Source organism: Salvelinus sp. IW2-2015, linkage group LG19 (assembly GCF_002910315.2).
Source record: "Salvelinus sp. IW2-2015 linkage group LG19, ASM291031v2, whole genome shotgun sequence".
NCBI classification, from domain to species: domain Eukaryota; kingdom Metazoa; phylum Chordata; class Actinopteri; order Salmoniformes; family Salmonidae; genus Salvelinus; species Salvelinus sp. IW2-2015.
This window is the reverse complement of record NC_036859.1, coordinates 29,183,536-29,209,627: the sequence shown is the minus strand read 5'-3', so window position 1 is coordinate 29,209,627 and position 26,092 is coordinate 29,183,536. Positions and strand designations below refer to the sequence as shown.

The following is a 26,092-nucleotide window of genomic DNA, read 5'->3' as shown; positions in this document are numbered from 1 at the left end:
GAAAGGCAGACAGCAAGGTTTACAAACCATCACTGTTGGAAATCAAATGCTAGGCTAGAAGCAAGAGGACATCATTTGTTAATAAATGCCTTACTTATAACATTGGTTGCATGGCAGAGATAGATTGTTGGTCGCATATTGTGTTTGTCCGTTAGCCCAGGGCTTTGGAATACAAGTGTGAATCCTTAGCCTAGRGCTAAAGCTTAGCGCCAGGTTAACAAATGCTTGTGTGAACACAGGATAAGCTAGCCCAGGACCAGTCTTAGCCTGGGGCTAAGCTAGCCTGGGGCTAAGAACAATGCAGTGTGAAAAGGCCTTACATGTCAACATACTGTATGTGCTTCTGTGCCACAGTGACCTGAAAGTTTGAAATGCCTGTGTGACAGGGATAAATTACATTATGATGTGCCTCTGTGACACAGAGAAATAATATCACAATATGCCTTTGTGACAGAAAAATTATATCACCTTGTAATTCTGTAGCACAAAAAAATTACATCACACTGTGCCTCTGCAATACAGAGAAATTACATAACTATGTATCATGACACAGTGATTGTCACGCCCTGACCATAGAGAGCCCTTGTTTCTCTATGGTGTAGTAGGTCAGGGCGTGACGAGGGGGTGTTCTAGTTTAAAATTTCTATGTTGGTGTTTTGGTTWGGTTCCCAATTAGAGGCAGCTGGTAATCGTTGCCTCTAATTGGGGATCATATTTACGTAGCTATGTTTCCCACATAATTTTGTGTTTGTGCACCACGTGTGCACCACGTAGTCACGTTTCGTTGTTCGTTTATTGTTTTTGTTTTGCTTAAGTTTCACTTGATAATAAAGATGTGGAACTCTACGTACKCTGCGCCTTGGTMCAGTTCTTACGACAACCGTGACAGTGATGTCATAATTAGGTCCTGCTGTTACACAGAGAAATCACATCACAAAGAATTTGATTCTGTGACACAGAAAAATGACATCACAAAATGTTATTGTGATGCAGAGATATACCATTACACCACAATGTATACCTGTGAGACAAAAGTATATTATWTCACTATGCATCTCTGTGACACAGAGTGAGACAGAAAAATACATCACCATCAACAAACCTTTCTCTAGTTTGATATCAAACATTTATTTCAATATTTAGACATTGTCGACCTCATAGAATGGTGAAATACAGAGTGACTTCTGACTGAGACTTCTGTTTCGTTAGCAACAACGCTATCCACCAATCACCACGTCTATTCTGAATGCACACAGGCCAATGTTACAGATGTATAATAAAGCCAACTGACCTAGCAACCATGRAAATATAATGACTAGATTATATTTCTATAAATTCTATTTCTATGCTCTCAACTCTATACAAATACATCCTCTGCCTAAACGTCAAACATCTTCTTCTGCCAAACCTGATTTCTTTCTGTAGATATGTTGTCCTACCTACTCTACACTGTAACAGCTTTGTCTGCATGGCAAAGTTACAAAGATTGTATTTACAGTGATAGAAAGAATGAAGAGTTAATCAATTGGTTGATTGATGAATTGAGTAGGTATAAATCAAGGTACCAGCCATAACTTTCAAAAGGTGTCATATACAGAAAATAAGCCTTTGGATACAGTACATATCAAATTACCATGCAGATATGACCACAGTTTAAAGCCATCATGGTAGGTACAAGTATACAGGAAAATATACAACTTTTTCCCTTCAGTTGTCGCTGCTAATATACCCTTTGAGGCGTAAAAAATATGTGTAATATTTATATAATATCAATTCAGTTTCAATKAAAAAAAAGAAAACCTTGATTATTGATAGAAATTTTCAACAATATCTACATTTTATACATCCAATCTTACTTTTGTATTATTGTGTACAAACCAGGTATTGGAACCAGCTCAGGRAACAGAACCGAAAACTGGAAATGAACAACATTTTTCAAGRAACAGAATCAGAACCGGGAATGAAAGTGATTTATACTGTTCCGGAACATAACTCTTATTTTAAAAGGATGGGAACCGTTTAATAACGTTATTTTATGCTCCAAGCATTTTTTTTCTGTCCCACAAAAATGCTACAAAGTGCCTATGCAAAGCCCTCACTCTGTCACTCAGAAACATATTCCAGTGTCTGCCTGACTGCCAGCTGAAAGTCTTACATTATTATTATTTTTTTTACTTTGTGGTATCCAATTGGTAGTTACAGTCTTGTCTCATCGCTGCAACTCCTGTACGGACTCGAGAGAGGCGAAGGTCGATAGCCGTGCGTCCTCCGAAACACAACCAAGCCGCACTGCTTCTTGACACAATGCCCACTTAACACGGAAGCCWSCSRCACTAATGTGTCGGAGGAAACACCGTACACCTGGTGACCGTGTCAGCGTGCACTGCGCCTGGCCCGCCACAGGAGTCTCTAGTGCGCGATGGGACAAGGACATCCCATCCGGCCAAACCCTCCCCTACCTCGGACGACGCTGGGCCAATTGTGCGCCGCCCCATGGGTCTCCCGGTCACGGCTGGCTGCGACAGAGCCTGGACTCAAACTCAGAATCACTAGTGGCACAGCTAGCACTGCGATGCAGTACCTTAGACCACCATGCCACTCGGGAGACCCAGCTGAAAATCTTTGCCTGTGTGTGTACGTGTGTAGGCTACCTGCCCCTACCCTCTGAAGCATAGGCTACTGCAGCCTACTGACATTACTAGCGTGATTCATAAATTAGGGAGAAACATTTTTAATTGGAGAAGAATGGATTCACTTTTTCAATGCTAGTTAAGGATACTATAGTAAATACATGTCACATTGGATTTATTAACTACAAAAAGGTAAGACGTGTTTGTTATTTATTATTCTGGTGTCGCTCTGCACACACACGCTTGCTAGCTAGCTCTGGTCCAACGTTAAGCCAATTCTCGGAAGTTCAAAGACATTCAATGTTCCTCCATAGAAGCCCCTTCTACGTAGGTACAATTCTGTAGGCCTAATCATGCATCATGCATGTCTTAACAAGATGCCCAGTGTTTCAAGCCAAGCCTCCTCCTCCACCCTCTCTTGTTCTCTCCYTACCCGCAAAATTTCAGTCGCATCTCGCACCCTACAGTTGTCTGTCCAATGTAAACACCTATAGCTYCATAGCAAGCTGCTCTATCCACTGATTGATGAAGTAATTTAAATATATATTTTTAACTTTGATTTCAGAGGTTTAAAAAGGAACAGAAATGAACGATATGAACAATTTTTGGGGTTTGAACCGGTTCAGAACTTTATTTTGCTGGTCGGAACAGTGGAAAGGAACAAGAAAAAGAATGGTTGGTTCTGTTCAGAACAAAACGGTTGGAAAATAATTTCAGTTTCAACCTCTGGTACAAACACAAACAAGCTAATTACACTTCTCAATACACTTCTCCCAGTCATATTTAACGTTAGAACTACCTTTCTAAGTGTCCTGATACTTCTAGCTTGGAGTTGTATTTTTATGATAACATAGCTTCAGTATTTCCCTTTTTAATGTGTATAGTATTGCTTACTAGGTGTGTCCAATCAATTTTGTAACCACTCCCTCTTCTAATTAGGGCTAWTTGGAAAAGCTGTTCAAAAGAGGACATTGTATTATTTTTTTGTACTCCCTGACGAAGTCCATGCAGCCGAAACGCGTCGGATTTAACATGAACATGCCATACGAATAAAGGCATTTTAATTAATTATATGAAGAGTGCCTTGGTCCTCCTTTCTTTTTGATGACCAATTTACCCTTTTTACCAAAGAGCACCTTCTGTCTACCAAATTTACTATTGTGTACCTTAGCGCTTCCCTTCCTCCTCTTTCTACATGAATTATCTTGGTAATCCAAATGCAACTGGCATGACCACTGTAAAAACGAGTGTAAACACTATTGTAGCTATCTCAGGTGTCATGAGTAAAGGTAGGGTTCTATGCACATAGCACTGTATATCAGGGATCTCAAACTGACGGCCCACAAGACCATTTTATGTTGTCTAACCTTGATTTAACCTCATTAAAGACAGAATGTGGACCCGGGTGAAATGGCTTTGAGACCCCTGATGTATATGAACAGTAAGCTCTTGGCACTATTATAAAGGTATCAGCATATCAGAGGCTGGTGGGAGGAGCTATATGAGGACGGGCTCATTGTAATGGCTGGAATGAAAACAATGGTTTCCATATGTTTGATGTGTTTGATACCGTTCCATTTATTCCATTCCAGTCATTACAATGAGCACATCCTCCTATAGCTCCTCCCACCAGCTTCCTCTGCAGCGTAGTATACTATATGTACTGTATTGTTGAATGGCCCTACCTTTGCACAACAAACTGGATAAAGATCATTGAAAGGTTTTCATTGAATAATTATATTGTTCAATGGCAGCATATAACACACATAGGGATCCTCACATAGAGTAATGTTAGAATTACAGTGCTGGATACTGAGTATGACTTACGTGTTTACTGTTCTCTTGTGGGAGGGAGAGGGATGCTATTGCCATTATACMACCTCTCCTCAGTCCTGAATCATGCATGGTTCATTATAGCCCAAGGAACACTAATGTATGATTGATTTTGATCTAACAGCAACCAAAGTTCCCAGCACAGGCTTTGCTGCCACATTGTCCAATCAGGAAAATCAAACTGGACAATTAAATCAATTATTGTGCGCATATCAATGAACCAGGAAGAGCAGCCTCTGCCGAGAGCGTTTTCCCTTTTATGTCACTCATCAATAGATACATTTACTTAAAAATGATTTGAGTGCACAGTAAGTAGCATTAACAACTTGTACAGCTGTTAAACATTTTGCAGAAAAAACTAACATTTTCTTAAACTACCATACAGGTTGCTAATAGGAAAAATGTCACTGTATCAAAAAACAGCGAATACTTGTTAGTATACTTCTTCAAAGGCAATACAGGATGCAAAGTGTAAAGTCCCTCTTGAATTTCCAGTCTTTAAGCAATACTAATTTGATTAAGGTACTGTATCCACTGCTCCTGGTAAGCAATTATCTTACATACTGTATCCACTGCCCCTAGAAATATATTGTCTTACATACTGTATCCACTGCCTCTGGTAGTCTATTAACATACTTCATTTGATGCCCTTGTAAGCTAAGAAAAGCATGTTATACTGTTCGAGGGATACAATGTGTGGATAAAGCACAGGGAAAAACTGGTGTGTTCACAGCGATAATTAGGGTTGCAAAATTCTGTTAATTTTCCCCAAATTCCCAGGTTTTACGGAAATCCCAGTTGGAAGAACCCTGGAGTCGTGAGGGAAGTCAACCAGGATTTCTGGACAACCCGGGAATTTGGGGAAAGTTAACGGAATTTTGCAACCCATGGATAATATTTGGTGATTTCTTAAAACATTGCTCTGTTATAAATCACCTGCCAAACCAATTCATATCCCGCAAAAGTTCTAAAAACAACAACATTGAATGAACACATATTTGTTAAAATAGACTATCAATAATTATTAATAAGCCAATGAAGACATCTGAATATTGTTGCAGATCAATCGGAGAACTATAAATATGTACATAGCAAAAAATATAAACATTTCTTTTCACAATTGTCATGGTACTGTATGTATGAAAGTGGTCTTATGAAAAGCCCCTCCAGCGTTGCTATGCAGTGCAACACCCAATCACGGTCACATTACACAAGGATATTTATATGTTGCTGAGAAAGAGCACAGAACATCAATGGAAAAGGCCTAGAAAACATCATGTCCATCAACTTAATAAATAACTTGCACGGTTCATTGCCATCAAAGGCTCTTGCAGGTTGATAACAAATAGTATCAAATTCGAAGTTCAAACCACTATAGCCATTGTATTAAAAGAGTTAGTACTTGTGCTTGTCAAATGGATGAAAGTTTATGTAATGAAATAAGGGTTGAAAGGTGTGCGCAAAATGACTTTGTGGCGATTATTCCAGCATCTCCTGCATTCTTAAAGGACCATTGTGTGTAAAGAACCATGGCGCGGCTGGTGTGTAAAACCTGCGAATTCAGACAAACAAAGAGGTGTAATGGGTTTGCACTCAAAAATCTGTCACATAAAGCTTACTTAATTATTTAATGTTTAAAATATATATTTTTTTTACTGCATTTCTCAAAGAACACACACCAATACATTTAATCCGGTCCTATCAAACCAAGTCTAACAATAAACTGCTGAAAACAAAAAAAATCTGATTTTTGCAGAATGGAAAAACACTGTAGTGGCCTTCCTGTACTAGACACACTGAGCTAGCTAATGAATGATGACCTTTAGAATGGCACTGGAAAAGTTAAGCCAGCCCAGTTAACACCACTGAATCCATGATGGATTTGATAATTTACAGTCGTAGCTGAATGTGTTCAATGGTCTTATTGTGGGTTCCAGACTAGACCCAGTGTAGAAGGCCACTCATGGGGGGACAGATAGGCCACCACATGGGCGGTAAGGGTAAGGGCTGACTGGGGCAGCTGTTCACTCTCTATAGGCCAGTCCCAGGGTGGGGGGCGGTGTGGGCGATGTCCCTTTGAAATAGTTCCTGGAGTTGTCTGGACTCTGACCTCTATCCGGGAGCAGGATGATGTTGCCTTTTCTCCGCAGGGTGGACTCCCTGCTGGAGGCGATGGAGAGGGTCTCGGAGGCGGCCTCGCTTCCTCCTCCTAGTCCCTCCACAGGGGTCACACGGATGGTGGTGATGCCTTGGTGGGGGTGGTGATGGTGGTGGTAGTGAGGGTGGTGGACGTGTGGGTGACCGCCTCCCCCACCGCCACTGTCGCGCTCGCTGCCGGTGTCGGTGCCCGTCTGGCTCCTTCTGCCATCGAAGGAGCCGTAGCCGTCCTTGAGCGAGTCGCAGCTCTCCGAGTCGCGGTTGAGGTCGTTGAGCTCGAAGGCCTGGCGGATGCTGCCACGCTGCTCCTGGGGCTTCCACCTCCAGGAGCCACTGCCGTCCGGAGGCTTGATCACAGGCTTGTTCTCTGGATGGGCCTCCACCCTCACGATCCCTTGGCCGGGCTCCTGGTCCATCAGGGCCTTGTACTGGATGGAGCCTGTGCAGCTGACCACGCTGCCGTCCTCGGAGCTCTTGGGGCTGCCGTGCTGAAGCAGACCCTGCTGCTTGGACATGGTGATGACCTGCATGATGCGTGGCTGGTTAGTTAGACTGTTAGTCCTGCAGGGGGCGCCGTCCTTCAGCCACTTGGAGCGAACCGAGCCTCCCCCACAAGGAATCCCACCGCCGCCATAGTTATCCTCCCTGTCGTCATCATCCTCGTCCTCCCTACTGGAGGTGCCGCTGTTGACGTGCTCCTGCGTCTCCTCTGGGATGTGGACGAGCTGGGAGGAGCCTGGCCGGGACTGGATGGASACGCGGGCCCCCSCWGCCAGGCCRCTGCTGCCCCCRTTGTGRGGGAGGTGGTTGGACAGYGGCACGRTGCTRGCTGCCAGCTTCATGTACTGGGCGGGGATGTGTCCCTGAGCACGGARCTCMGCCTCCAGGCCCATGGCGGAYGGCTCAGAGCTGCACCTCAGCTCCATGGTCCTCTGAGGCGAGGAGGAGGAGGACGTTGAATGGTGGCGTCCCACCACCACCCCACTGTCCATCACCTGAAGAGAGAGCTTGCGGTTCTCGTTCTTGCTCTTCCACTGAGACAGCAGCTGCTTGGAGCGCGTGGAGTCCATGGAGGAGTGGATGCTGGCGTGGCGGCGAGGGACGCGGTGCTCCTCGGGTAGTGAGCCACCATGTGACCTGGGTAACGTGCTACTGTTAAAGGTCACCAGACAGTCCTGTTTACCCATGGGACTCGGCGGGGTGATGCACTCCAAGTCGGCGCTGGCCCTCTTCAGATTATTCAGGGAGCTGGACTCACGGCAGGAGGGCACTCGGGTCAGGATGGTCTCGGGGTGGGCCGCGGTGAGGCCGTCGGCGGCGCTCACGCTATTTAGGCTGTTCATGCTGTTGAGGCTGTTGAGCTGCAGGTGGCGACCTGCATTCTGGCTGACGTTGGGCACAGTGTTGCTCCTGGGGGGCTCGCGGAGCGGGGGAGGCTGGGGTTGCTGTCTGGATGTGTCCTCACTGGGCTGGAAGTTACCCACTGCATACAGACCCTGAGAAGAGGAGAGACCATGACAGCATTCATTATTGGTTCAACTTATCTATAACCTATATCTACCTCTACCTACTGTATCTATCTACCTACAACTGTCTAAAATAAGTCTCTTTTGGGAAGACAGCATTCATTATAGGTTGAATGACCTATCCTGAATTACCTCTACCTACCTTTCTATTCCTACTATGTCTATATCTACCTATAACAAAATGGTCTTAGGCGTCTCGAGACAGACATTAGTATAAAATTCCAGGATTCCATGACGTTTTTTCAAGCACTATTGAAGCACAGTGAATATACAGTATCTGACACAATAAGACATAAATAGCCCAACCAAGAGCCAAGAGCCATTTGTTCAACAGGAGGACTGCAAGATTGTGGCAGTAGATTTGTCTTGGTCATTGAGTTAGATAGAATGCAGTCTGAACTGCCATACTGTTGGGGTAAATTACCAGTAGCACGATCATAGCCACAATCATAGCCTCAAGCACCTCTGATTGAAGAATATTAAATGTGAGGATATTGCATGGGTGTGTGTAGGCGGTGTGTCGTGTGTGTGTGGGATGTGCATATGTGGTATTTATAACTTGCTATGATTCAGTACAGTCAAAGATGGAAGTGGATTTTACAGCACATTGCTGAAAGGGACAGTATCTTTCCCAATCGTAATCATGTTATGTACCTGCACATTAAGCTAATTCAATGCACATTTCATTTTCTCACATTTCCATTACCGTATAGCCTACTTACCATTTAGCCTACAATATTTAAATAATGTTCAAACATTGATACACTCATAAACTCAGGAAAAAAAGAAACGTCCCTTTTTCAGGACCCTGTCTTTCAAAGATAATTAGTAAAAATCCAAATAACTTCACAGATCTTCATTATAAAGGGTTTAAACACTGTTTCCCATGCTAGTTCAATGAACCATAAACAATTAATGAACATGCACCTGTGGAACGGTCGTTAAGACACTAACAACTTATAGACGGTAGACAATTAAGGTAACAGTTATGAAAACTTAGGACACTAAAGAGGCCTTTCTACTGACTCCGAAAAACACCAAAAGAAAGATGCCCAGGGTCCCTTCTCACCTGCCTGAACGAGCCTTAGACATGATGCAAGGAGGCATGAGGACTGCAGATGTGGCCAGGGCAATAAATTACAATGTGTGTACTGTGAGACGCCTAAGACAGTGCTACAGGCAGACAGGACGGACAACTGATCGTCCTCGCAGTGGCAGTCCACGTGTAACAACACCTGCACAGGATCGGTACATCCGAACATCACACCTGCGGAACAGGTACAGGATGGCAACAACAACTGCCCGAGTTACACCAGGAACGCACAATCCCTCCATCAGTGCTCAGACTGTCTGCAATAGGCTGAGAGAGGCTGGACTGAGGGCTTGTAGGCCTGTTGTAAGGCAGGTCCTCACCAGACATCACCGGCAACAACGTCACCTATGGGCACAAATCCACCGTCGCTGGACCAGACAGGACTGGCAAAAAGTGCTCTTCACTGAAGAGTTGCGGTTTGTCTCACCAGGGTTGATGGTCGGATTCGCATTTATCGTCAAAGGAATGAGCGTTACACTGAGGCCTGTACTCTGGAGCGGGATCGATTTGGAGATGGAGGGTCCATCATGGTCTGGGGTGGTGTGTCACAGCATCATCGGACGGAGCTTGTTGTCATTGCCGGCAATCTCAACGCTGTACGTTACAGGGAAGACATCCTCCTCCCTCACGTGGTACCCTTCTTGCAGGCTCATCCTGACATGACCCTCCAGCATGACAATGTCACCAGCCATACTGCTCGATCTGTGCGCGATTTCCTGCAAGACAGGAATGTCAGTGTTCTGCCATGACCAGCGAAGAGCCCGGATCTCAATACTATTGAGCATGTCTGGGACCTGTTGGATCGGAGGGTGAGGGCTAGGGCCATTCCCCCCAGAAATGTCCAGGAACTTGCAGGTGCCTTGGTGGAAGAGTGGGGTAACATCTCACAGCAAGAACTGGCAAATCTGGTGCAGTCCATGAGGAGGAGATGCATTGCAGTACTTAATGCAGCTGGTGGCCACACCAGATACTGACTGTTACTTTTGATTTTGACCCTCCCTTTGTTCAGGGACACATTATTCCATTTCTGTTAGTCACATGTCTGTGTAACTTGTTCAGTTTATGTCTCTGTTGCTGAATATTGTTATGTTCATACAAATATTTACACATGTTAAGTTTGCTGAAAATAAACGCAGTTGACAGTGAGAGGACGTTTCTTTTTTTGCTGAGTTTATAATAGCATGAAACATATTGCTCAAAACTAGTGCATCCTGTTCTCATTCATAAAGATAATTGAATATCTCTAACACCCTATACAAAAGCACAACAGGACTCAACAAACAAGATAGCGAAACATGTCAATATTCATTACATCCATCAATATACAGACAGACAATTTTATATCACCTTATATCAGAGAATAATCAAATCAAATCAAATGTAATTTAGCAGATGTTAATGCAGATGTAGCAAAATGCTTGTGTTCCTAGCTCCGACATTGCAGTAATATCTAACAATTCACAACAATTCACACAAATGGAATTAAGAAATATATAATATTAGGACAAGCAATGTCGGAGTCCAGAGTATAAATACAGTATATACAGTTGAAGTCGGAAGTTTACATTCACTTAGGTTGGTGTCATTAAAAATAGTTTTTCAACCCCACAAATTTCTTGTTAACAAACTATAGTTTTGGCAAGTCGGTTAGGACATCAACTTTGTGCATGACACAAGTCATTTTTCCAACAATTGTTTACAGACAGATTATTTCACTTATAATCCACTGTATCACAATTCCAGTGGGTCAGAAGTTTGCATACACTAAGTTGACTGTGTCTTTAAAAAGCTTGGACAATTCCAGAAAATGATGTCATGGCTTTAGAAGCTTCTGAAAGGCTAATTGTGTCACGCCCTGACCATAGTTTGCTTTGTATGTTTCTATGTTTTGTTTGGTCAGGGTGTGATCTGAGTGGGTATTCTATGTTGTTTGTCTAGTTTGTCTATTTCTATGTGTTTGGCCTGATATGGTTCTCAATCAGAGGCAGGTGTTTGTCGTTGTCTCTGATTGGGAGCCATATTTAGGTAGCCTGTTTTGTATTGTGGGTTGTGGGTGATTGTTCCTGTTCCTGTGTTTGGTGTTCACTATTCGGGACTGGTGCGTCTTCGTTCATTTGTCGGTTTATTGTTTTGTTCTTGGTTTCAAGTATTCTAATTAAAATGAATACACACCACGCTACATTTTGGTCCTCTTCTCTTTCTCCTAATGATGGACGTGACAAATTGACAGTATTTGAGTCAATTGGAGGTGTACCTGTGGATGTATTTCAAGGCCTACCTTCAAACTCAGTGCCTCTTTGATTGACATCATGGGAAAATCTAAAGAAATCAGCCAAGACCTCAGAAAAAACATTGTAGACCTCCACAAGTCTGGTTCATCCTTGGGAGCAATTTCCAAATGCCTGAAGGTACTACGTTCATCAATACAAACAATAGTATGCAAGAATAAACACCATGGGACCACGTAGCCGTCCTACCACTCAGTAAGGAGACGCGTTCTGTCTCATAGAGATGAACGTACTTTGGTGCGAAAAGTGCAAATCAATCACAGAACATCAGCAAAGGACCTTGTGAAGATGCTGGAGGAAACAGGTACAAAAGTATCTACATCCACAGTAAAATGAGTCGACATAACCTGAAAGGCCGCTCAGCAAGGAAGATGCCACTGCTCCAAAACCGCCATAAAATAGCCAGACTACGGTTTGCAACTACACATGGGGACAAAGATCTTACTTTTTGGAGAAATGTCCTCTGGTCTGATGAAACAAAAATAKAACTGTTTGGCCATAACACCGTAACATCGTTATGTTTGGAGGAAAAAGGGGGAGGCTTGCAAGCCGAAGAACACCATCCCAACCGTGAAGCACGGGGGTGGCAGCATCATGGTGTGGGGGTGCTTTGCTGCAGGAGGAACTGGTGCACTTCACAAAATAGATGGCATCATGATGCAGGAAAATTATGTGGATATATTGAAGCAACATCTCAAGAGATCAGTCAGGAAGTTACTGCTTGGTCACAAATGGGTCTTCCAAATGGACAATGACCCCAAGCACACTTGGGGTCATTGGAAAAATGGCTTAAGGACAACAAAGTCAAGGTATTGGAGTGGCCATCACAAAGCCCTGACCTCATTCCTATAGAAAATTTGTGGGCAGAACTGAAAAAGCGTGTGCGAGCAAGAAGGCCTACAAACCTGACTCAGTTACACCAGCTCTGTCAGGAGGAATGGGCCAAAATTCACCCAACTCACTGTGGGAAGCTTGTGGAAAGCTACCCGAAACGTTTGACCCAAGTTCAACAATTGAAAGGAAATGCTACTAAATACTAATTGAGTGTATGTAAACTTCTGACCCACTGGGAATGTGATGAAATAAATCATTCTCTCTACTATTATTCTGACATTTCACATTCTTAAAAAAAGTGGTGATCCTAATTGACCTAAGACAGGGAATTGTTACTAGGATTAAATGTCAGGAATTGTGAAAAACTGAGTTTAAATGTATTTGGATAAGGTGTATGTAAACTTCAGACTTCAACTGTATCCAGCAATAGTTGAATAGGATGGCTTTGACCAGAATACAGTATATGCATATGAAATGAGTAAAACAGTATGTAGACATTATTAAAGTGACCACTGTTCCATGTCTATGTACATAGGGCAGCAGCCTCTAAGATGCATAGTAGAGTGACCGGGTGGTAGTCGGCTAGTGACAGTGACTAAGTTCAGGTCAGGGTACTGGGTGGAAGCCGGCTATTGATGTCTATTTAACAATCTGATGGCCTTTAGATATAAGCTGTTTTTCAGTCTCTCGGTCCCAACATTGATGCACCTGTACTGACCTCGCCTTCTGGATGATAGAGGGCTGAACAGGCTGGGCATCGGGCGGTTGATGTCCTTGATGATCTTTTTGGCCTTCTTGTGACATCGGGTGCTGTAGATGTCCTGGAGGGCAGGTAGTGTGCCCCCGGTGATGCGTTGGGAAGACAGTACCACCCTCTGGAGAGCCCAGCGCTTGCAGGCTGTGCAGCTGCCGTACCAGGCGGGGATTCAGCCCAACAGGATGTTCTCAATGGTGCATCAGTAGAAGTTTGTGAGGGTCTAAGGGGCCAAGCCGAATTTCTTCAGCCTCCTGAGGTTGAAGAGCCCCTGTTGTGCCTTCTTCACCACACTGTCTTTGTGGGTGGACCATTTCCAGATTGTCAGTGAAATGTACACAGAGGAACTTGAAGCTTTTCACCTACTGCACTGTGGCCCCGTGGATGTATATAGGGGCGTTCTCCCTCTGCTGTCTCCTGAAGTCCAAGATCAGCTCCTTCGTTTGAATGGTTTCAATAAGATTCATCTTTAGATTAGTGCTCTCCAAACCTGGTCCTAGTGAGCTATCGGGTATGCAGGCTTTTGTTCTATCCCAGTGCTAACACACCTAATTCAATTAATCAATTTGACCTGTTATTTCATTGACTAGATGTATCAGCCAGGTATGTTACAACATGGACTAGAACAAAAACCTGCACCTCCTGTCGGTCTCCAGGACCAGGACTGAAGAGCCTAGGGATGTGTCCGAAATGGCACCATTTCCCCTATATAGTCCACTTATTTTGACCAGAAAACATAGTGCCCTTTATAGGGGATATGGTGCTACTGGCAGAGCAGCCTACATCTACAATAGTAGAGTGTATCACCAGGTAGTGTCCATGGACCAAGACTTAGAAGATCAGTGATCTAATGGAGATATACTAGATTTACTTGAGATGTACTGCAGATGCTGTACCTTAATTTGACCCAGTTTCTCACAAAAGGAAAATAATCCTGTAGACTATAAATGGATTATAATTAATATACTTTTTTGGGGGGGGGTGATAAAATATTTGTTATGGCTAATCAAGTCTGACATTTTTAAGGGGAAATTAGCCTTTTTATACCTCAAATGGACTACAAATGTGCATTTCCTGCTGTGCAGGTAAATTCCTGCAACAACAGCATGATCAAATTAAGATACGGCATCTGTAGCTCTACTAGAGATCTACTAGAGCATCTCACCAGGTAGACGGCGATCCCTCCTCCGATGAGGAAGCCACAGTAGACGTCGATGGCGTGGTTCTTGAACTGGATGATGCGGGTCAGCCCACAGATGATGCCACCCATGATGAAGGAGAAGACCAACAGGGGCTTCAGCAGCTTGGAGGATTCTGTCAACGTCGCGTTGAAGTACATCTGGAGAAGAGAGGAGCGATACACTCTGGCATCCATATCAGGAAGTCACCAACTAACTAACTAAAGACTTCCTGGAATGGATTACGTACAGCTAATAATTCAGCTGTCTTCTATACAGTTATCTATAGACACTGTATATCCAGTTTAATTAAGGATTCTACTCTGAACAAATTGTTCTTGTCTGTAGAGAGGCCTGGAATCAATATACTATAAACAAAGGACTTTTAACTTCAAACGGAGGTAGCCCCTTGTTCGACACTTGATTTGCATTACGACTGCAGTCCAATTCAATCATTACAAGGATGACTCATGTTTTGGAGAACATTACAACCTTTTACTGCAGTGGGCTGAATCAGCGTCACATGGAGTGTTTATTGGTAGTCTTAAACCAATCTACTTTGAAAAAAAAGTATAGACCTCACACACATGGTTATGGGCTTGTACCATGTCAGATATAGAGTTGAAATGTATTTTGAGTTTGCATCCCAATATTACACTTTATATACACTTTATATACACCATATATATACAATGTATGTATGTAGACACCCCTTCAAATGAGTGGATTCGGCTATTTCAGCCACACCCATTGCTGACAAGCGAGCACACAGCCATGCAATCTCCATAGACAAACATTGGCAGTAGAATGGTCTTACTGAAGTGCTCAGTGACTTTCAACGTGGCACCGTCATAGGATGCCACCTTTCCAGCAAGTCAGTTTCTCAAATTTCTGCCCTGCTGGAGCTGCCCCTGTCAACTCTAAGTGCTGTTATTGTGAAGTGGAAATGTCTAAGAGCAACATCGTCTCAGCCGGAGAGCGCTACCTGCCTTAATGCATAGTGCCAACTGTAAAGTTTGGTGGAGGAGGAACAATGGTCTTGGGCTGTTTTCCATTGATCGGGCTAGGCCCCTTAATTCAAGCGAAGAGAAATCTTAACGCTACAGCATACAATTACATTCTAGACAATTCTGTGCTTCCAACTTTGTGGCAACAGTTTGGGGAAGGTGCTTTGCTGTTTCAGTATGACAATGCACAAAGAGAGGTCCATATAGAAATGGTTTGTTGAGATCGGTGTGGAAGAACTTGACTGGCCTCTACAGAGTCCTGACCTCAACCCCATCGAACACCTTCGGGATGAATTGGAACGCCGACTGCAAGCCAGGTCTAATCGGCCAACATCAGTGCCCGACCTCACTAATGCTCCTGTGGCTGAATGGAAGCAAGTCCCCGCAGCAATGTTCCAACATCTAGAGGAAAGCCTCCATAGAAGCGTGGAGGCTGTTAAAGCAGCAAAGGGGGGACCAACTTCATATTAATGCCCATGATTTTGGAATGAGACGAGCAGGTCATGTAGGTCATGGTCATGTAGTGTACATCACAGAATAATTAAATATAACAAAACCGTTTGACATAAACACCAGATTTCCTGCGTTTTCTTATTTTTATCATGTTGATTAATTATGAAATTACGATAAATATGAATAACATTCCACCCATGAGGCCTCTAGAGGGTGATTTTGTTATTTGACTGCAGGAAATACAGTGAAAATCATCGTAGAGCAGCATCCAGTGCACTTGGATGCGTGTGTACCCCTACAGTATGTGTGTGTGTGTGCGTGTGTGCTTGTAGCTGGATTACTTACAGAGATATAGACAGCAGCGAAGGCGGCCAGAGTAGCATGCTGCGAGGGAAAGGACTTCCTAGAACGACAGGGGAGGGAGACAGACATTTTAATCTTCTGCTTGAGAGATAGTGAGACAGACTCTAAAATTAAATCCACCGTAAAGGGTACAACCCATGATCGCATTGCCACAGCAGTGAGTTGGTTTTATTTGCCCCTCAAATCACTGACCATATTATAAGCAGTTTGAGCACATACGCACAGCAGGCTTTTGTTATAAACCAAGCCTGAGCTAGCTTGCCAGCAAGGAATAAAGTCAACAAATAGCCCTTTATTTACTTTAATAATTGAATGACGACCAATATGATTTCAGGGCTGTGCTATAGCCACCATTTGTCTATGGTCCAGACCCACTTGTCTACTAGAGTTTTCCAAACCCTGCATCATTTGTACAATACAAAAATAGCACTCTTAAAGGACTTAAAAGCGAGTTTTATCTGACAACTGAGGTACTTTCTAATATCGATGCCATAGTTAGTGCAAATTATAACAGGCAAACTTCCCTTCATGAGAGGCTGGACAGAACAGAAGACACACAGTATACATTCCGCATATTGATGAGTAACAGGAAGTGACAGCCGTGGTAAGATCTGAAAATGATAGCTGTGAAACGCTCGGCTGCCTGGGCTGTGTGTGGGTGCAGGCTGGTCTGACACAACATTCCCTGTTTCGTAAGTGCACGAGGGATGAACTGAGTGGGTTGTAGAAACGCCATCTTCAGTTTTCCTCGCTCTCTTCTCATTGCGGTACCAGCAGACCGTAGCTAGGACTGCTACATTGTTCAGTGAGTCAGACACAGTATTCATTAGGTTAAGCCAGTGACTTGGTAGAGAGTGGAGACATTAAGTGCCTTTAACAAACTAATGTCTCTGAGACTGGTAGTGAGTCACTCCTGAGGTAGAGGCTACTATGGGTGTTTTTCCGCAAGCTAGAGCTGTTATTAACATTACCCTGTTATTAAACATTACACTGTTCTTAACATTACACTGTTCTTAACATTACACTGTTCTTAACATTACCCTGTTATTAACATTACACTGTTCTTAACATTACACGACTTGTTCTTAACATTACACTGTTCTTAACATTTTCACTGTAATTAACATTTACCACTGTTATTAACATTAACCCTGTTATTAACATTACACTGTTATTAACTTACCCTGTTATTAACATTACACTGTATTAACATTACCCTGTTATTAACATTACCCTGTATTAACATTACACTGTTCTAACATTACACTGTTATTAACATTACACTTCTTAACATTTCACTGATTAACATTACCCTGTTATTAACATTACCTGTTAAAAACCATAACAACACTGGTATTAACCACTTAAACATTACTGTTTATTACATTACCTAACATTACCCTTATTAACATTACACTGTTCTTAACATTACCTTGTTATTAACATGACCTGCTTAACATTACACTGTTATTCAACATTACACTGTTATTAACATTACACTGTTATTAACATATATCCACTTATTTAACATTACACTGTTCTTAACATTACACTGTTCTTAACATTACACTGTTATTAACATTGCTAATGAGCATTTTGTAACATTCTACTGGGAAAAAACTGGTTGAATCAACGTTGTTTCCACGTCATCCCACATACAAAGTGTTCACTTTATTTTTTTTGCAGACTGAAGTCTACAATATTTACTGTAGTATACTGTAGTATTACAGTTTACTATAGTAAAAATACTGTAGTTAAAGAAATTGTAGTGTATACTATAGAAATTATTGTAGTATTTTTGCACACTGTAGTATACTGTAATATTTACTCTAGTTTTTTGCGGACTGTAGTATACTGTACTATTTATTGTTGTGTTTTTGCAGACTGTAGTACAGTATACTGTGCTATTTACTTTAGTGTTTTTGGGGACATTACTGTAGTATTTACTAAAGTGTTTTTGTTTTATTATCTTTGGCATAGAAGTGGGGGGGCTTTCTCCTTGAGGAAACCTACTGAAGAAATACTAAAAGAGCAAATCTTCCATAAGCAGTAGGTCTGAATGGATAGTTCATAGCTTCTCCTCTTTTCTATAACCTACAGGGGACACAATATATTGTCTATACTTGGCATGCAGGTTTCTCATCTACGGATGGCACAAATTGGGATATGGGGGAGTGGAATGAGCAGAGTAAATGCAAATTAAATACTGCAGTATTTACTATAGTCTTTTAGTGTTTATGCGGACTGTTTTGTTTTTTCAGATATTTTATTTTGTGTATAATACTGTAGTGTTTAGTATAGTATTTTACAGTATAATACAACATTCTATAATAAGTACTACACATGATCGAGGGATACTACAGTGTGTAGTAAAGTATCCTACAGTATACTACAGTTTCTGTATACTACTACAATATTTTTTACTTTCTGAAGGCACTGTATACTGTTTCAAACTTTACTACATTACAGAGGTATGCTAATGACCATCTGTGGTAACCCACTAGAGATGACCTTGCAGGCCACTTAGAAAGCACAGTTTCAGAGCCTGTGTTCACAAGCTCCAAGGTTAAGTTTGCTCTAGGTTCAAATCTAGGATCAGCTTCCCCTCCACTAGTCCTAATCGTAACCATTAGTGGGGGAAATACAAAACTGTCTAGGGCAGGGGTGGGCAAATGTTTTGGCTGAAGAGGCCACATCAGGATTTCAAAATTTAGCGGAGGGCCGCACAGATTTTTATTTGGGCTGATTTGTTCATCAAAAGCAATTTGCATGCCAGAAAAAGGGCAGTTATTTTAAAATATACAGGTCCATTATAATTTCAACATACTTTCTGTCAAGTTTTAGACATTCAAGAGTGGAGTGTTTTTTTAATAATACCTCCCCCCTTCAAATAAAAATAGTCATACTTCCCGCGGGTCGTATTTTGCCCACCCCTGGTCTAGGTGCAACTTCACCCTACACCTGTTTCCACAGACACAGTGGAGATTATTCATAAATGCTTACTGCCATGGTCAACCACATGTTCTACCAACCATATAGTTTCTCCTGAGGGTGATATTGCATTCAAATCTCTATGCATATTTTAAATACATTTTCAGAACAGTCTGGTTTACTGGGCCCGTGTCCATAAACTGTCTCAGGGTAGGAATTCTGATCTAGGATCAGATTTTCCCTGTCCATGTAATCTTATTTATTATTACTTATTTATTAACGCAAAAATTATCCTAGATCTGCACTCTGACCTGCCAGAGTTGATGACGGCTGGGTCTGCTCCATCAGAACAGATGTCCTCTATGATGAAGGAACTGTCGTCACAGGTCATGTTGAGCGTGGTGTAGTTGGGTTTACACACTGTCAGGAAGTAGGGGGCGTGGTAACCCGTCGACAGCTGGATGATGTCAGTGATGAGAGCCGTGATGCATAAGCCAAATACATGGACCCCTGGTAGAGAGAGATGGGAGGATGAGGGGAGAGACAACCCGCAAAGGTGGGGACAGAAAGAGGGAGAGCAAGGGAGATATTACTCAGCTAATCACCAAAAGACAAAACACTATACAAAACATGTGGCTGTTCACTACACAGGCCCCACAGAGTGTATGTTTTGTGAAGTGAGATACACCATATGTTTTTCAAAATGTCATGATTGAGAAAATACCAAAACTTACCAACAAACCGAACAGCTCGCCGTATATACGAGTTGAAATTGCAGCCGGCTGCATTGATATTGGCCTCTGTTTTGACCCCATTCTTTTTCCTGGACAGACAGCAATACAGGATACCTTCTCCTATCATTATCTACGGAGAGATTTGACAGAAAGGACAGACAGAGTGAGGGTTTAATTCCTGTATGTTGAATAATTGGACCAAATAATTTATTAATAGGAGTGCAATTCCATTCCTGAATTGACTGGAATTTAAATAGCAATGACACTAACTGACAGATAAATTATTCATAATCTCAGTTATGAGTTGCCTGTGGATAGCAGCAGCTGTTAGGGAAGGAGAGATAGCTAAAGTCAATGCAGTGCTGCTCCACCACCTAAGCCTTCTGCTTGTGAATCAGCTAAAACAACTACAGTATGGGCCTATGAGGCAACTACACTGACAGCCTGACAATGAGGCAGCTACACTGACAGCCTGACATTGAAGCAGCTACACTAACTGTCTGCCTGTGGGGCAGCTACGCTAACTGTCTGCCTGTGGGGCAGCTACGCTAACTGTCTGCCTGTGGGGCAGCTACGCTAAACTGTCTGCCTGTGGGGCAGCTACGCTAACTGTCCTTGCCTGTTGGGCAACTACGCCTAACTGTCTGCCTGTGGGGGCAGCTACACTAACTGTCTGCATGTGGGGCAAGCTACGCTAACTGTCTGCCTATGGAGCAGCTACGCTAACTGTCTGCCTGTGGGGCAGCTACGCTAACCTGTGCCTGTGGGGCAGCTACGCTAACTGTCTTGCATGTGAGGTAGCTACGCTAACTGTCTGCCTATGGGGCAGCTACGCTAACTGTCTGCCTGTGGGGCAGCTACACTAACTGCATGGCTGTGGGGCAGCTACACTAACTGTCTGCCTATGGAGCAGCTACGCTACCTGTCTGCCTGTGGGGCAGCTACACTAACTGCCTGCCTGTGGGGCAGCTACGCTAACTGTCTGCATGTGAGGTAGCTACGCTAACTGTCTGCCTGTGGGGCAGCTACGCTAACTGTCTGCCTGTGGGGCAGCTACGCTAACTGCATGGCTGTGGGGCAGCTACACTAACTGTCTGCCTGTGGGGCAGCTACGCTAACTGTCTGCCTGTGGGGCAGCTACACTAACTGTCTGCCTGTGGGGCAACTACGCTAACTGTCTGCCTGTGGGGCAGCTACACTAACTGTCTGCCTGTGGGCAGCTACGCTAACTGTCTGCCTGTGGGGCAGCTACACATAACTGTCTGCCTGTGGGCAGCTACACTAAATGTCTGCCTGTGGGGCAGCTACACTATATGTCTGCCTGTGGGGCAGCTTACGCTAACTGCCTACTTGTGGGGCAACTACGCTAACTGTCTGCTTGTGGGGCAACTACTTTTCTACTGTCTGCCTGTGGGGCAGCTACACTAACTGTCTGCCTGTGGGGCAGCTACACTAACTGTCTGCTTGTGGGGCAACTACACTAACTGTCTGCATGTGGTGCAGCTATGCTAACTGTCTGCCTGTGACACCTGACGCCATGCTGAGGTAGAGATTTGTTACAACAGGATGATAGCTGAGACAAACCTTAGACAGCTAGCACGTACCATCTCACCTGCTGGGGAGAAACAACTGACCTGTGTGGAAACACTAAACATCTGGGTCGAACCATCTAACCAGCGTGTGAGATTTCACTTGGCACATAGGCACGCCCTCTCTGAACAACTTAGTACTCATTGTCAAATTTTGTTACTGTTCTTTAACAGCCTATGTTTTTTTATTTTGATTCTAGGATCAATTACTACTGTATAGCCTATACTGTACAGATTAACGTCTGTGTTCAGCACAGTAGGAGGCACATGACATTTAATAGGGCATTGCCTGCATTTACTTTAATGAAGAAAGGATCAGTGAGTGGGAACAAATTAAACAGGCAGTATATATAGTCAAGGCAATCATATCTCCTGCTGCAGTGTAGTGATGTTATATAGATGATACTGCATTTCTTAAAGAAGGGACCCAATATGAAGTTAATGACTCAAGGAGAGCGATAGGAGTTGCATTAACCATCATAGAAYATGCTGCTAGAGGCAAAGCCATTATACTGAAAGGTTTTTAGTATGGCTTTGTATTATATAGCTGTCTGTAGTTTTTGTGTGTAATACTAAAGATGACCTAGTGACCTATTTCTTCTCAACAAAGGAATTAGATTACAAGTCGCAGCTAAATATCTGAACCGTATYCAAGTTGCCTGCGAAGCCAGTGTCATAGTGCGATAACGTCGTCATAGCTAAAGTCAAAGAAAGCAACATAGAGAAACCAAGTGTAATCTGTGTGTTTCGACCAAACATCAAAACCAAGTCAWTCAAGCATAAACAAAAACAAGAAAACCCTTCACTGGGAAGCTGTTTTATAAGTCATAAAATCTGTCTGTCTGTYTTTCTGTCTGTCCCTCTGTCTGCCTGTGTTGAAGTTCTGACAGTGGCCCTAGGTGGGCGGCAGTCCAATCGAAGCTGACAGCGCCAGCCAAACTGTACGGGCCTGAAAGACAAGGCATGACACTGCAAGAAGCACCACCCCGCAGGTTGCCTAGGTGATAACAGTCGAAGGAGAGAAAGAGAATGTGTCGCCGAGCGAGACGCAGTCATAGGAATTTTTGCTGAGGAGCATTGAGAGAGAGCAGCAGCAGAGTGATGCTAAGAATTGTACAAATATAACATGTCCAATTAATAGATAATTGTATGAATATAACACGTCAAATTAATGGAGAATTGTTTAAATATAACACGTCAAATTAATGGAGAATTGTATGAAAATAACACGTCAAAATTATCGGAGAATGGTATGAATATAACACGTCCAAATTAATGGAGAATTGTATGAATATAGACACGTCAAATTAATGGAGAATTGTTCATGAATATCACACGTCAAATTAATGGAGAATTGTATGAATATAACAACGTCAAATTTGGAGATTTGTATGAATATAACACGTCAAATTAATGGAGAATTGTATGATTACAAGACGTCAAATTAATGGAGATTTGTATGAATATAACACGTCAAATTAATGGAGAATTGTATGAATATAACACGTCAAATTAATGGAGATTTGGGGTGATCATCAACCAGCAAAATCAGGACATTATATTTTAGGTCAACACTTTTCATAAAAGTCCATTGGAAACTGTCTCGCAGACACCTTAAGGTTTGCTATTTCCTCACATTACTAGTTTATAGAATACAGAAGACACCATAGACAGAACAACATAGAGATGTTATCTTTATAGAAGATACTATTACAAAACCATGACCTTTAGCAAAATGATGACACTTGACCCCTACACCCAAGAGCAGAACACTTCTGGAAGAGTGAGATATTAAATATTAAAACAATGAAAACCTGTTCTTAACTAGACCCTAAAAGCGGAACCACTCTTCAAGAAAAAACTCTAGGGAGCATACACTTCCCTCAGAAGTGATCCCATTGCCTATGAGCGAATTCATCTGCATGAGTAAACACATCTGAGCATACTTTTGGGAGAAAACCCTTCTGATAAATCCAGGTATATGAGAATGCTAAGTTATTAAATGTGATACTTTTTGGGAATGAACCCCAGACATTGTAAGCAAACCCTTTGGATTYTCCCTGAACCCTTAGGAGTGAACTCTCATTCAGCATGAATAAACCATAAGATGTGATCACTGATAAGTGGATGAACCCTTTGGAAGGAACACAGTGAGTATAAGGGCATGCTGGCCGTGAGTAACCCTTAGAAGTGAAATATGAAGAGTGAATTTTGCTGGTACACTAAATATAGAACCCTTAGAGGGGGACTATCCACACTCACAGAGAGTAAACSAGGACTGAGTGAGTTTGCCAGCAAACAGGCCCTAAAGCCTTAGACGTGATCCCTTGGTAGTGCAATTAGGGTCCCTTGAGAGTAAGAGCACACTGCTGTTATGAATTAAAGATGTTGACAGTATTCTCAGCATGCTCTGGTGAATGGAGAGGGTGAACTCTGATCCGGAGAGTAAAACTGATCCTAATCTATTTGATCTATTGGCATTGCTTTATAAATAGTGGAATCATGATGCTTGTCTTGGGTCATGTTCATTAGGCACCAACGTTTTACTTAAACCAGGAGTCACTACCTGGATTTGTCCAACAAGATATGCTAATTTCTGTTTCTGGGATGGAAATAGCTATTTCCACCATGCTGATCCATTGGAGTGTGCTAGATAACTAAAGCTTATTTTATTAAACTCCATTGTTGCATGCACTGCATTATGCATTAAATATGTGCTTTTCACTGTCTATGAAGATATAGCTTTGAACCTCATAATCTGTATGCATCTTTTGTTTTTCTTCATGGGTTCGTGCAGGTGACTGTGCATCATGACCTCCCCAGACAAATTGGTAGAATAGTTAGAATATGTGTTGGAGGTTGAAATGGGAGTCAGTGCTAAGTTTCTTGGGAGGAGGCTGAGCCAGTGCTATAGCAGCYGGTCACGTGCAGGAACACATGCAATGAGTTATTGCTTTCATGCTTCTTGTTTTATGAAGAATGTATGCATTTTCTACATGTGAGTAACAATTCTTAAATCTTGTAATCTTCTTTTAAATTGAGAGAATTCTCAAAATAGGGGATTATGGTAGAAATTACAAGATTATGTTATAATGCTGTTATTGCATCAAATGGTTGTTTTATGCAATAGAATAAGGGGTTGTTAGATTGCTCATCTGTGTGTGTTTTACTGAGGATGAGCCTCTAGAAGATTTACGATGTCTTTGGGTGATACTGGATTCCAGAGCATGAGTTAATGTTTCTGTTCTATAAGGTACCAGGGAGARATGACTCCAGGGCCAAACCCTGGTCTTTACACAATGAGATACTGTCCTCTGTGAATTATAAGTATCTTTCATACAAATCTTAACCTTGTGACCCATTCCATACATCTGTTGTTTGTCATGAACATCCAGGAGGATGGATTTTGCTATAAAATGCTGTGGCTCAAWTCCGCTCATTGATTTCTCAGTGATCACCTCCAGGGGTGTTTACCGACCAGCTCCATTACTGCACTAATTAAATAATAAAGTTTGATTGTTTTGAAGRAATCTAAAAGTCTCTCCTTTTGATTACAATAATTCCACCACAGGAATGAGATTTGTGGTTACACTGACCGTGGCTGCAGGTCCAGCGAAGGCCAGACTGAAGAGAATGAGGAAGGGGATGGCCTCCTGGGCAGGCTCGATGTAGGGCATGCTCAGACTTCGGTCATTGCAGCTGTAACCCGACCGCACTGGTTTGAACACATCTGTCAGCTCCAGAAAATACAGACTGACCACAGAGGAGGCCAGGATGGGAAGCTGGAGGAAGAGAGAGGGGAGGGAAAGAGAGAGGGCGGGAGGGAGAGAGAGAGGGGAGGGAGATAGAGAGTAGAGGGGAAAGAGAACGAGAGAGGCAGAGAGAGAGAGAGAGAGAGAGAAAGAGAGAAAGAGAGAGAGAGAGCGAGAGAGAAAGAGAGAGATAGATAGATAGATAGATAGATATATAGATAGATAGATAGAGAGAAGGAGAGAGGGGAGATTATAGAGGGGTAGTGGTAGGGAAGACAGAGAGATGAGGATGAGGGGATAGATAGAGGAAGACAGAAAAAGAAAGATAGGAGAGAGATATATAAAGCAGAGGAGGGTGGTAGAGAGATATTTGAGACAGAAAGAGAAAGAGAGTGAGAGATGAGAGACAAAGAGGGGGAAAGGTTAGAAGCTGTCTTAAGAACATATGGCAAGCAGCAGACCGAAAACAGACTAACATTAGAGCGCTGTCAGACAAGCTATCCATAAAACAACCCACTATTCTTCAAAATGACATCCTTCCTAAGTAATCCTCATTCTTCCTGAGTAATCCTAATCCTTCCTGAGTAATCTTCATCCTTCCTGAGTGATCCTTATCTTGACCTGAGTAATCCTAATCCTTCCAGAATGATACTCATCCTTCCTGTGTAATCCTTATCCTTCCTGAGTAATCCTCATCTATTCTCAGTAATCATCTTCCTTCCTCAGAAATCTTCATTCTTCCTGAGTAATTCTCATCCTTCCTGAGTGATCATCATCTTTCCTGAGTGATCCTCATCCTTCCTGAGTGATCATCATCTTTCCTGAGTGATCCTCATCCTTCCTGAGTGATCCTCATCCTTCCTGAGTGATCCTCATCCTTCCTGAGTAATTCTCATCCTTCCTGAGTGATCATCATCTTTCCTGAGTGATCCTCATCCTTCCTGAGTGCTGAGGACTTTTAAACTATAAT

The 26,092-nt window shown here is 42.7% G+C and overlaps 1 protein-coding gene and 1 non-coding gene across 2 annotated transcripts in view; both read right to left on the bottom strand.

The window, feature by feature from the left end:
* Positions 1-1,154: 1,154 nt before the first annotated feature.
* plppr4a (phospholipid phosphatase related 4a) overlaps positions 1,155-26,092 on the bottom strand; it is a 33,621-nt gene continuing 8,683 nt past the window's right edge. The window contains exons 2-7 of the mRNA XM_024009193.2: positions 24,967-25,152; positions 19,782-19,911; positions 19,359-19,557; positions 16,099-16,156; positions 14,281-14,454; positions 1,155-8,116 (exon numbers count right to left, since the gene is read on the bottom strand). Coding sequence (XP_023864961.1) covers positions 6,488-8,116; positions 14,281-14,454; positions 16,099-16,156; positions 19,359-19,557; positions 19,782-19,911; positions 24,967-25,152 — 2,376 coding nt within the window. The 3' untranslated portion in view covers positions 1,155-6,487. The remainder of the gene's footprint in view (positions 8,117-14,280; positions 14,455-16,098; positions 16,157-19,358; positions 19,558-19,781; positions 19,912-24,966; positions 25,153-26,092) is intronic.
* LOC111979845 (U7 small nuclear RNA) lies at positions 18,103-18,156 on the bottom strand. The gene has a single exon (XR_002879381.1). It is a non-coding gene; the product is annotated as a U7 small nuclear RNA (small nuclear RNA).